Below are 13,976 nucleotides of genomic sequence, written 5' to 3' on the forward strand. Positions count from 1 at the left end.
AAGTGCCATAGAATACACAAATAACCTTCGAACTAAAATCAAAAATCATGACAATCTGACAGCTCAAGTGAAAGATAATTGAACATCTATTCATGGTCTATTAATAGGAAAGGGACTGTTTTAAATAGTTACTTATGCACACAGTCTCAATGGTACCCAAAGTTTGATCATATTAATTTGTTTTGATCCTATAAAATTTCAAGTCTTTTTTTCATAATTAAATTCAGTAGGTCACCTTGTACAGCATGTAAGAACTGTCCTTTTTTATCTAGATTTAAGAACATTACCAACAACATGCATTTGAATTGAATAAGTCTCTTCTCACCAGGAAAGCAACAATCATTATGCAAAGATAATTTGTCCTTTCCATTTCTCAGTTGTTCTACAGTTAATATTTACTTTATTTCACCCAGAGGTTATGGTTCTTAAGATCATGTCCTTCACCCTAGGTGACCTAATATGTTTGTCATGGACATTTAACATGGGCAGAAAATATATCTTGAAAATAAAAAATTGAACCACTATATATAATTAATTACAAATATGAATATCTACTGTGCAGATATGAACTGTCAAATTATGTTTGTCCATAATGCTGCTTCACAAACTAGCTAATAGATCATTTGAAATTTATGTCTAATCAGTTAGTAAAACATTAGCCAAGCTTGGGAGTAGGAGGAAATTGCCTTACACAAAAGTTAATCTTATGATTCACTGAAAATAATTTTTTATGTATTCTATCACTCACCCAGTAAGAGGCATTTCAATAATTTCTACATGTGTATATGAGATATCAAATTTGGGAGCATGCTAAAAACTAGTTACCTCAGGTTGAAGGGGTGAATTATACTTAATTAGTGCTAGATCTGTCCTATATATGGATCTAGAATAATTAAAATGGCAGTCCAGAGGGCCAAAGAAAACTAACATGAATACATCTTAAAGGTTCAATTGTTTAAAATAAATAACTATAATTGCTTATGGAAAAATACATTGGATATTCACTTTTGCAAGAATAATATAAGCAAAATCAGACATCTTGCCTGCTATACTATATAAACCATTTCATAAATCCTGTTGTTTCAGTGGAATGATTTATGTAGCACAGGAAGAAAACCCTAGTATAGTAATGTTTTTAATTCCAGTTTTAAAAAAAGTTATGCATGTATGTTAGATATGTTCTAACCCATTTTAGGTGATCTCGAACTGATATTTATTTGACTGAGCTATTTCATTTTTTTTTTTTGCATTGGTAGTGAAAAGAACACTTGACAATCTACTCATTGTGGATTTTTTAACAAGAAAAGATCACTTTAAAAAACATTTATGGCAAAGCATACTTAGATCATGTTCAATGAAATAGTAATCATTCAAAAAATGTAGCTTTATCAAGAACTAGCTGATGAATTCAGGATTCTGATATATATCAAACTTACAACTAAGTAATGATCCTATCTGCACATATATTTGGTTATTCTCATATTATTTTAGGCATGTTATTATATTATCATTTTCAGCATGCTGCCTTGAATCACCTTTTCTAATTGTGATTTCTTTTTTTACTACATAACTTCATTATTTAAAGTAAAAACCGCCATGCAAGTATTGGAATAGGCATGTTATCATGCAATTTGATTGGCAGTATTCTAATTGTGTTAAGTGTCCTGGACCAAGGTTTCTATGGCAACAGCCTTACTGTCCATTCTTACCTGTTTTCTGGTCATCCACAGTATTGAGTTTAGTCTCGTCAGCTACTGTTAAAAGGTAAATGTATAATGGTTAGCCCAGTTAGTGCCCACATCCACATGCTTCAACCATTCCAATGGTCTCAGTTAGGTCGCATGTCTTAGGTCACATTTCATGCAATTACATAACATCAAGCAAATAATCTTAAAATCCAAAAAGCAGCTCACCGAACAACTTGTTAGTCATTTCATATCACAGGCACATGTGTTATTTACATGTTAGCATATCATAATTAGCCAAGGCAAGTCATAGCCAGATTTTACTTTTGGTACGCATGTGATAAATTAATGCTTTTAGTTTTGAAGTATATACAGCCACCAAAGAACAGCATCCACAAGATACAGTGATTAACAAAGGTTTTTTTTAATCACCCAATGAGTATTATAGATTATTACTAAGATTATTTGACTCTATTTATTTTAGAGGGTTCAGATTTTGAAGAGATGCTACCTGATTGATATATGATTGAACAATGATGGGATTTTTCCTCTTCTCAATTGCTTTAAAAGAATTTTTCCAGCTATGTTCTCTCAAACCACTACTTTAGATTTAGTTAAATCCCTTGATTATCAGTACATGAATCTCTATAAAACTAAGCTTAAAGAATAGCAATGAGTAGAAGATTTAAGGAACCAATTTCTAGACATGGATTGAGATAATGGTTTCTCTCCAAACCCTTTTTTCTCTTAACTTTTAAACCCTAGCCTTCCCTGTCAGCAACCATATCATCCATCAAGAAATTGCTTTTTAAAACAGTTGAATCACTGTTGAGTTCATTCTAAATTCATTTCCACCCAGAAATACATGAATGTAGCATGAATGCACATGTGTTTGTTTCTTTTCCCATAAGCAAACATATATACATTAGCATATTGCCTGTTATGTAAATATGCCACTCGTGAGTAATATGGTTATCATAAACTCACAGAAATACAAATTTGTGCCAAATCATTCCCTCTCCCTCTCCCAAAGTAAATAGACACATATATGTGCTTGGCATAAGACTTTTTATCTTGATAGCATCTAAACCACATTCAGATAGAGATTCATGGAGATTGTACTCACTACCTAAATCCATGCTTTTTGATTTTCGTGTTTTAACGAAATCCAATTGACTGGCATCTGAAAATTGTTTTGTGCGTTTTTCTGACATACTCTGGCGTCCAAATCCTTCTCGTTGAAAAGCAAGAACTGGATCAACATCTGGACTCAAAGAACTGGGGGAGCAAAGAAATATAAAAATGGTTCTTAAGAATATGTCCCATATAAATTAAATCCATGTCTATTAGTCAAAATAAGCTTAGTTCAAATTAAACACTTTAGTCTTTAATAATGTTTGACATCATGTTGGAGGCAAAGAAAAAATTGGGAGAATGATATGTGATTTCATTGGCCAAAGGAACCTCCCTTTCCCAAAGGATGCAAGTGACTGTTCTGCAATTTTTTTTCATTCTAGAGACTTGACTGGGGGTGCTAAGAGTTTTAGTCATTTGCCCAGAGTCACACAAAAAGCCAAATTTTCTTAACTCTAATGGTGGCTCTTCTTCTACTATGCCAACCGAGATATATAGAGATCGAGATAAAGTAGAGAGAGACAGAGACAGAGACAGAGATAGAGATAGAGATAGAGGATATAAATAGATATCCTGTCTTATTGCCCTTTCTCATAGTAAGACAAAATGTCATGTACAACTCCTCTTTTTCTACTGCTCATTGTCATTTCCATTCTCATTATTCTTATAATATCACTTCTTGGTACCAAAGTGCTAGTGTCTTCCATGTACACTGTACATTTCTCATACATACCTAGTTATTTCCATTTCATCTTTTCCCACTATAAAAATGAAATTCTTCAAGAGGACAAAATGGCTGATACTTCTATGTAGTTGATAACTAGGTAAATGGTTACCATGATTTTCAGTCAATAAGTCAATGATTAGTGATTGACTGACTGAAACTTATCTCTGCCCTATCCTATCAGGATTTAAAATGCAAGCTAAGGTCTAGTATGGAATTCACAAATAGGAGGAGGAAAAAGCCTACTGAAATTACTAAAAAGGGAACCAAGAAAATGACCAAATAATGATTTCTACCAAGTTAAAACAGAAAAGGAGTTTCTATAGAATCTCTTCTTTAAATAGGGTTTTTCTTAAAGGAGTAGTGTGTGTGTGTGTGTATGTATGTACATGTACATGTGTGTATATGTATATATGTATGTGTATGTATATGTGTGTATATGTATATGTTAGTGAAAGTTTCTTCATTAGGGTATATTTTTCTTCAAAAAAAATAACATTACAGACTCAATACTCTCCCCATAGGACAGACACAATGATTCCAGAAAGGTGAATTTGTTCACTGTGCTGGCCACTTTTCCTTCCTCTTCTCAATTCTAGCAACTGAGGCATATTTTCAAGACAAATCAGAATTCAAATATGAATTTGAAAACAATATGTGACTCCGTGGATGGTTTTTACAATGATTGCTCCCTGGAATGATATCTCTTCTCAGCAGTCCCTCCTGAACCCTGCCCCCTCCTAAGCCTCATTTGAAGCTCTGTTTGAGTATGTCCTTCAAGAAATCTTTTCTGACTCCTCTATTTTAGTAGCCCCTCATATATCTAAATCACTGTAAATGAACATCATCTGTGTACATGTGTATGCATGGATCGTCTATATTTAATTGTTGCAAAAATGCCTACTATGTGTACAGGACTCCTATTAGACATTAAAAAGCCTAAAGAAAATGTGATTCTTCATGGACTTCAAGTCATAGACACATAGTAATTATGCATGTGAGGACCCAGGGGAACACCATTATTAATGAAGAGGATGATGTTTGAAGTTTAGGAGAGTAAAAAGATAGATAGGGATGCAACAGAAGAAGAGGAAAGCAACAATTTCTAGAATAATGAGAAAAGGACAATGGGTAGGAAAGGCATGAAAGTATGAGGGGACCCAGACTAGTCCAGTGTGATCAATACAAAGAGCAAGGGTGATGAGATGTGGAAAGTAGAGCTGGTATGTGATTGAATGCCAAACAATGATATTTGCAACTTGACTTCATAAGGAAAAAGCAGCCTCTGAAGATTTTAAAGCAAAGGAGTGTATGATTAGATTCACTGACCATTCTTGGGAATTCCATATGATGGAAAAAATGTATTTTTTTAATGTTAAATGAAAATTCTCTAATTTCTCAGGAACTCCTTAGACATCAAGTATGTTCCATGTAAAGGTTTCACAATCTAGCCTGGCTTTTCCAACAATTTGGAATTTTTTTTCTAGTAAGAAAAAGTAAATAAAACTTTGACTGAAAAGACATAAATCAGTGACTGTCTTCAGGGTGCCTGATTACTGGGAGTAGAATTAAAAGATAGCTTAAATTCCTAAAACAATTCATAATGTATATAATACAGGCATCAAATCTTAGAACACTTGAGTTCCTTTTGGCACTAAATGCTTCATGGGTACAGAATAAGTTTAGAACTGAGCAAGACTTGTTACCCAGGAATGACAGACAAACTATAAACTACTTATTTTCAAGAGAAAACCCTGAGTGGGATGTTGCTACTGATGAATGAATATATAGATATCTTTGTTCATTTTGCTGAGCTCATTCACCTTTTGGCATGTGCTTCTCTTCTCAGTCTTTTCTCTGAACTGAATAGAACTTGAAAATTGCATTGATGTGAGAGTCAAGCTCTAAAATTTAGTGACTTTGTGTAATTTTAAATTATTTTTATTTCCTTGGAAATTATGCTGTTACTAAGAGGAATATTATAGGCCATCATTTTTTATCAACAACATGATCATTAGTGTGCTATAAATTAATTAATGGATTGAGAAAAACCTACTTTGCTCATCAGTAAACTAAAACTTTTAATTGGACATATCCATTTGACACAGCCAGCCTTCTGCAATTTACAAATGAATCACAAAAATAGTTTTAAAAAATCAAATGAGCTGAAATGTGTTCCTAAAAATAACTATAAAGTAAAGGTCTTTAAACTGCATCATTATTACTGGGATCCTATCAATATAACCCATTAAAGTAATGTATGCAGTGGGCGATACATCAACATGCTTAACAAGTAAGATTGCTAGAACAACAATGGACTCTTTAAAGAATGTAACCGTATTTTGACCCTCAATGTTATTAAAATTCCAGTTATTAATCCTGTCTTATTGCCCTTTTGTTTTCATAACATTTTCATCAAGGATTAGAGAGATATTGTCAGGCTGGAAAGCTTACATTTTCTGCTGTGATTCAGAACAGCTGCCATTATTGTTTGGATAACCCTTCGTCCATATTCTTAACATTACCCTATGCTCCTTCGAGCAAAAATCACACAAGGCGCCTCCATTTTCCAAGACTCTCTCCCTCCATTAGCAGCAGGAAATGAATGCAACAATCTATTTCTGAGATTTATTTATTTATTTTTCTCAACACTACATCAGAGGCACTATAGTAAGCTGCTCCAACAGCTAACACTTTACTGAAAGACCTCAATAATTCCATGTAAAGGTGGAGACTACAATATTCTGCTCCCCAAGATGAATACGGGGAATGCTTAAGCCCTGTAATCATTGCTGTTGTTTTTGTTTTCTGAAAGACACATGAACTACACCAGTAAATGTAACAGCATTTGCAGAATTCAAAAACATTTTATTTTGCACAGTGGCTTTTCCCACTACGGCCAACTGTAAAATTCATTCAGAGATAAGCTATTATCATCCAGTCTTGAGTGTGGTTTGATTTGAAAATTCTCATATTTTCTACTGGAGAATTTCACTTGAGTCTTTCCCCCACCCCCATTTCTTAAAGCTACAGATGGAGTTCTCAAAGACCCAAATAACAGGAAAAATTATTCCAAGAACAGCTGCAGCATTAACAGAGAAGCAAGTAGGAGACAATACTTTTTAAACTCAAGAAAATAATGTTCAGAACCATTTCATCAATTCCTTAGACATTAGGGTTGGAATTATTAACAAACAGAAAGTGGGGTGTTGAAGGATGAGAGAAAGTAGAAAAGGCAGAAGGACAGGGAAAGAAAGCGAGTTATAGAAAGATTTTTTTATGGCAGACTAAAACAAATAAAGGGAGTGATGCTACTACCATTTAAATAGGATTTTGCTGATGCATTCCTAAAAGACCCTAGAGACAGAGCAATGAGAACATTCCACTATAATACTTCATACTGTTGGTGTTAATTATCACTACAAACTGGGTGGGGGGGCATCCCTCAAAGGGGCCTTTTATTTTGCTTATTGATGTATATAATTACTAAACTTGCAAATTAATGTACAATTCCACATTCAAACAGTACATATCTACTCAATAGCATCAAGCACAATTTTCTTTGCACAGACAAAAGAAAAGATATTAATAAAACACTGCCTGACCAAAGAATCAATGGATTTGGCATAAATCATAAATATGAATAGGAGAATCAAACCAGCCTACAAAGGAAATTTTAGTAAGAAAACTGATTTTCCAAAGCTTAAGCATCAGCAATATTAATTTTATCCATAATGCCTTCATATCTTTGTTTTAAAGATCTTGAGAGTCAAGGCAAGAGAGGGGGAGAGTTATATGGCTAAATTACATTTCAAATACTTAATGAAATTAGCAAAGCTGCTTATGATAGTTAGTGCTTAATAGCCATTGGCAAACCATAAAAACAAATGAATTTTCCTCTTAAATTGTTCAGAAAGCCCACTGAAAAGCTAATAAAAATCAATAAGTTTACATGAAAAGTTTCTTTTATTAAAAGGGTGATAATTAAGGGTGTGAAAATAGTGAAGGCTGAATACTGCTTTAAAAAAAATTCTGTGATTAAATATGCACTGTGATCAACCATTTAAAAAGTAAAAGAAAATGTAATTGCAATTAGCCATTGTTTTCAAGCCTGGAACTGTGATCTTACCAGTCTGCTGAATCACTAATTGTGGCTTTAGCCCATGCTCCAGCATCTGTTATGGCAAATCCTACATCATCATGGGAGCTAGAGGATGATTGGTCCGAAAGGTGAGGAGGGAGTACAGGCAGTCTGTCATCCTCTATGATAACAGTGTCATCTTGGGGCATGTTCACTGTTGGAGACAGCTGGTATTTACCTGAACAATAAAAAAAAAAAGGTGATAAAATATAGATATATGTCAGAATATTATACTATACAGATATCATAAGATAGCCTTCTTTAAAAAAAGTTTACATCAAAATTTCCATGCATCTAAACAGCCTGATAGAAGACAAAATTTAAAATATGGTTAAGTCTTCATATATATATTTTATAGATGGGGAAAAATACTCTTCCACTGTATACACAAGAGAACACATTCTTCTCAATATATATATATATATAGTAAAAGCTTAGCTCCTGGCTTATTTAGCAAGCCTAATGATTTGTAGCCATGGAGAATGTGCCAAAAATATTTTGTAACTATTGCTTTAGATCCTAAAATTTAGGAGATGGGGAAATAATCGTTAAATAGCTGTGGTAAGATACATAAATTCTTGAAAATCCACACATATATCAGTAATCTTTTCTTTCTTTAATAGAAATTTAAATGATATAAGAATGTAATTTAGCCAAAAGGAACATCAATAAATCATAGTTTTAAAAGCATTAATATTTTGTTTCATTTTACCCATTTCTCTTTTTAAAATGAAGAATGAGAAAAGCTGATAATGGATGAAGACTTGATTAAGGTTTTTTCCCTCACCCACTCCAAAGTTGCCAAGTGATCTTTGATGCTGCCTCTCTTACCAGTCATATAATCTTATCATCCTATCTCCAGGCTACAGTTTGCTCCTCTGTAAAGTGGCAGACTGATCAATCGGATCACTTTCCTGTATGATCCCATGTTCTCTCATCTATACTTGAATATTAGGTTTTGAATTTTACATAGAACTTGGGGAAAAACTGAGTAGGAATCTCACAGGATGGACACATCACTACTTCCATTTTGTTTCTTCTATCTTGAAACAATATGGCCTTTTGCTAAAGGATCTGCAAGTGCTATAGAACTATACCTAGGCTATTTAACCTCAAAAATTTGTTTTTACTGAGCAAAAATTGTTCAATATTTAATTTTCTGAGTTTTATTATTTATTGAATATGTCAGTATTTTAAGAGTTTATTTGATCAATACAGGTACTTTTTAAAAATATATATATAAATCAAAACTCATCTATACCTTATACTTGAGTGATTTGTTTGTTTTTGATTTGCTAAGAAAATATGAAACCCAAAAGTCCTATTATAAGAGGAGGATGAATTGGGATGTGAGTGTTTTCCTTGTTTAGTTGTTTCTGTTGTGGTCAACTTTTCATGATCCCTTTTGAGTTGTTTTCTTTTTCTTTTTTTGGGGGGGGGGGGGCAAAGATACTGGAATGATTTGTCATTTCCTTCTCCAGCTCATTTTTATCTAGGAAATTGGGGCAAACAGAATTAAGTGATTTATCTAAGTTAGTTAAGTGTCTGAGGACATCTCAAACACCTCAATTCCCTAAACCACCTATATCAAAATGTTCCCTCCCAGTCCTTGGACAAAAAGAAAAAAAAATAGTTGGTGTAGGAAATGTTAGGTTGAGGAAGTTTTGAGTGAAGATCCCACCTCTAAGGGAGTAAACAATTGTACAGTTTCAAGAACACAGGATAATTTTGTTTACAGTCTTAGGTAACTTTAAACAAAACAGACTATATGTGTATCTTTTTGTCAAGTATGTAGGGGAAGGGAAAAAAAGCAAAAACTGATAAATTACTGTGTTCACTGTAAGGAATATATTTTACTAGGGATCCAAGGGAAAAACTGGATTCTTTACAGCAGGAGCCATCTACAAGGAATAATTACACAATATTACAGATTCATTATAAGAAGAAACAGTTAAGGTTGCATATGGTTTCATAGATCTTTTCTTAGAATATTCTAAGTGAACCTAAGAGTTAACAGTCTCGTAGGTTTTATGTTTGGAAATGAGTACATTAATAGTCTAAACATTAACCTTTCCATCAAGGAAATTATAGTTGGGTAAAGAATGGCCTGTTAACACAAATGACAGGCATTCTGACAGTGATGAGTTGTTTGCCAAGTAGCACCCTATTCTTGGAATAATTTTCACTTTTTAAAAAAGTTATGCCTTCAGAAAAACAACAAGAATATTGTCTTTAACTCAAATTATTATAACTAATTGATATTTGGGTTCAAAGTTCAAGGGTAAAATAAGAATAAGAAAGAAAAGCTGATTTAAATATTAAAACTAGAATGGAGAAGGATTCATAATACTATCTGATGTTTATATAGCATTTTAATCTTTACTAAATAATTGACATACAGTAAAGTAGAAGTGGATAGAACACCAAATCTGAAGTTACAAGAATCTCAATTCAAATCCACCTTTGCATAATTACTAGCTATGTGACATTAAGCAAGTCAAAATTTCTGTGGGTGCTTCATTACTCTTATCTGTAAAATGGGTATAAAACAATAATATAATGAGTACTTCTATTATTCCTCAGATTCATCATGAGAATGAAATAATATTTATAAAAACCTCTGCAAACCTTAAGTCATTATGCTAATGCTAAATATTGTTGTTGATGAGGATGATAATAATAATAATAATTTTAGGATTTAAGCCTCAAATTAATACTGTGAGGTAGAATTAAATTTAGTCCTAATTCTATAGAAAACATATTTTAGAAAGTTAAGTACTATCATTTTTAAAATGTGTATTCATGTGAATTTATAGTCCTGAAATGATTTGCTTTGTAAAATACTAGGTAAGAATATTTTTTTTAAAAAACAGTTATTTAGTCCCTGATTGAGAGGAGCAGGTGAATCCCTGTCCTCAAATAATCTATGTACTTCATGAAAAATGTTTTTCCTGAAAAAGATGTGTACCAATTCAAATTGCTCTTGTCTTTGGTCAAACACGTCTGAATAAAAAAGCTCTGAGTGGCATTTCGAATCCACTTTTCTGGGCATAGAATGTTATAATAGCTTTAAAGTACAAAAAAACCCCTAATGTATAAAGATTTGATCTGATGAAAACCAACATACTCTTTTACATCACATTATGTATTCATCAAACATTTATTAAATTCCTGCTGCTTTCAATGCATTGTGCTATGTGAGTTTACAGTTTACTAGGATGAAAGTTCATTTGAGTTAAATGAAAAGAATGTAAAGAATAAGCCATGATCATGAGTGGCTGGAGATGATGAATAAATGCCTTTGAGTGGTACCAAGTATTACTGATGAACAGGGGAAAACACATGGCTTAGACTTTACAATGATTTTTCCAGTAAAATTATAGATGAGCTAAGAAAATCATTAGCCTTCACCCTTTAAATTTTTTTGAATAATAAAAGGTCATATTCATATGACTCAAACTCTGACACATAAAAACATTGTGATCCTAGGCAAGTCTCTAAATGTCTTAGACCAGGAATGGGGAACTTCCAACCTGTAGACCATATTATTCTGGTATTGCTAATGCAAGCACAGGTGGAACTCAAAATTCAATAAATCTAGTAGCAATTTAGGAGTAAATCAATTAAATGTTTGACCAAATAAAGCCTCCAAAAGATGCTAAAAATATCCAAATGGCCCTTGGTGGAAAAAAAGGTTTCCCATCCCTGTCTTAGGCCAACAATCCCCGCAGGTCCCATGTTGACTTAGAAAACTAGATTTTTTCATGTTGTATTGTATTTTTTTAAACGTTTATCAAATACATTTAACATTAGCTTGGGTTTACATTAGGCTATACGCTTGACATTTGTGTTTCAAGCAATTCTTGAACAATGAATTTCAAGGAGGTGATCTACATTGATCCTAGAGTTTTAAAAAAAAAATTTAACATGGCAAACTTATCAGATGGATAGCCTAAATATTTCTATCCATATTTTATGAATGAGGAAACAAAGACTCAGAGTTGTTACTTGTTAGTGATAAAAACACTAAGAAATATTAAGGCCAGGAGGTCTCTGCTCTGACTCCAAGTCAGTATGCAATAGAAAACATAGCATATTGGCATGTGTTATATATGTTCATTCCGGTCAATCATTCATCTGGACCCATCCTTCATTCAAACAAACATTAATTAATAACCTCTCCAACTGGTGTGGGAGGATACAAAATTTCTGGTTTTTCTGTTCTGAACATAAAATGTACAGAACAAAAGCCTGGGAAGATGATGTAGAATTAAGAATGGCAATGATAGAAATGAGCTTTATTATCTCTCAACCTCTGAAATGCAAAAGGACTTGAAGCAAACATTTTCACAATACTACTCCATACTAACCAACCAATTCTTTCAACAAATCCTTATATGGCATGTAATTCATAAATGTAATGTGCTATCCACCTCAACTGAGCCCTCACTGCAGCAATCACTTTATTGTTCCTGTATTGATTCCCTCCTGAATTTAAAGTGAGTTACCTTTTACTTTACTGGAAAAAAAAAACTGAGGCTATTAGATGATAGCTCCTCCCATTCTCATCACCTGAAAATCCTTTGACATTAGCTGGCATTTTTTATATCTTTCTCTCCTCTTTACCAAAACCATCACCTTTACATGAGCACTTGATCCCAAGTCCTCCCATTAGATCATATATGCCCCACCTGTTTCCACTCAAATATTTAACCTCTCTCTTTGATTTCATGACCAAATTTCAATGTCTTTAAAAAAGAAAGAAAAAACACTTAATAGGTTTCATTCAAGCTGTTGCTCTATATCTTTCTTCTCTTTCTCAACCAAATTATGGGAATAATCTATATCTATATTTGTTGTCTTCACTTCCTCTCCTCTCACTCTCTCCTGAACTCTTCCCACTCTGGATTCTTCCTTCATTATACAATAGTATCCACCATCTCCAAAACTGCCAATTATCTTGGAAATGTAGAATGTTACTCAGTCTCAATCACTCTCAATTTATCTGCTAACAAGCCTCTGACAATGTTGACTAGATTATTCCTTTGAATAATTTCTAGTTTCTGAAAATTTATGACACTACTCTCTCCCAGATCACTATGTCCCTGTTCAGTCAATACTTCTCAGTCACCTTTGCTGTTTCATTATTCATATGATGGTCCTCAACTGTAAGTATACCCCAAAATTCTGTCCAAATATTTGCAAACTCTTTTTGTGACACTGTCTCCTTTGGCAAAGCCTCATCTCAGAACAATGTTTTTAAATATATAAAATAAAATTCATAAGATTAAAAAGAAAATAATTACAGAAAAAAATTTCTATCATTAATCTATCTATCCTGAAAGTTCACAAAACTTGGATGACCTTGTGTCATGCTTTCTTTTGGAAACCTCATTAAAATCAGATCCAATGGATTTCACTCAATGCAGATGACTCAATATATAAAGTTATAAATTCTTTAAGTTTTGGTGCTATATCAAATTTGGGTCCATTGGACAGTTTATGCTCAATGTTCTCAAGACTTCAAAACTCAATGCATCAAAAATCCATTCCTCACCAAAACTTCCTATTTCTGTCAAAGGCACTACCATCTTCCCAGCCTCTGAGCTCCATATTCTTAACATGATCTCATATTCCTTATCCTTATTTACCTCAACTATATGTTCAATTCTTGACATTTTAACCTTTACAACATCTTTGGTCTAATGTCTGATCCTATCTCACTGAAATTATTGTACTAGCATCTTAATTTTAGTCACTACCGTCATGTTCATTCTCCCCAAAACACACACGCATTCATATTCTCTCTCTCTCTCTCTCTCTCTCTCTCTCTCTCTCTCTCTCTCTCTCTCTCTCTCTCTCTCTCTCTCTCTCTCTCTCCCTCCCTCCCTCCCTCTCTCTCTCTCTCTCTCTTCCACTCTATCCACTAAGATGCTGCCAAACTAATTTCCCATAAAGGCAGATTTAGCCATGCAATTCTTCTCAGACAAATACAGTGACTTCCTTTTCCTCTGAGATCTCTTCTCTTTTATTTTTACCCTATGAAACCTGAACCCAATCTATCATTTGAACTACATTGGAAATGAGTCCCTTGCACACTGTGTGATGCAGTCAAAATGTTCTTCTTCCTATTCTTCACACACAGGCCACTGCAAGTCCTATCCCTATGTTATTCTCCTCTCTTGGAATACTCTCCCTTTTCAATTCTGCCTCTTCTTTTTGAAATGTAACACAAGTAGCATCTTCTGCAAAAAACCTTTCCTTATCCTTTCAAATTATATAATGTTTAACT

At 33.4% G+C, this 13,976-nt stretch overlaps 1 protein-coding gene across 23 annotated transcripts in view; it reads right to left on the minus strand.

Annotated features, from left to right (window-relative positions):
- PARD3 (par-3 family cell polarity regulator) overlaps positions 1-13,976 on the minus strand; it is a 710,070-nt gene that overhangs the window by 257,044 nt on the left and 439,050 nt on the right. For 9 of the 23 annotated variants that reach the window (XM_074193150.1, XM_074193151.1, XM_074193145.1 and 6 more), the window contains 3 exons: positions 7,673-7,862; positions 2,812-2,963; positions 1,710-1,754 (listed from right to left, as the gene is read on the minus strand). In XM_074193150.1, coding sequence (XP_074049251.1) covers positions 1,710-1,754; positions 2,812-2,963; positions 7,673-7,862 — 387 coding nt within the window. The remainder of the gene's footprint in view (positions 1-1,709; positions 1,755-2,811; positions 2,964-7,672; positions 7,863-13,976) is intronic. The other 14 variants (XM_074193157.1, XM_074193141.1, XM_074193148.1 and 11 more) reach the window with 4 other exon arrangements.

This window comes from Macrotis lagotis, chromosome 7, assembly GCF_037893015.1.
Source record: "Macrotis lagotis isolate mMagLag1 chromosome 7, bilby.v1.9.chrom.fasta, whole genome shotgun sequence".
Classification (NCBI taxonomy): Eukaryota; Metazoa; Chordata; class Mammalia; order Peramelemorphia; family Peramelidae; genus Macrotis; species Macrotis lagotis.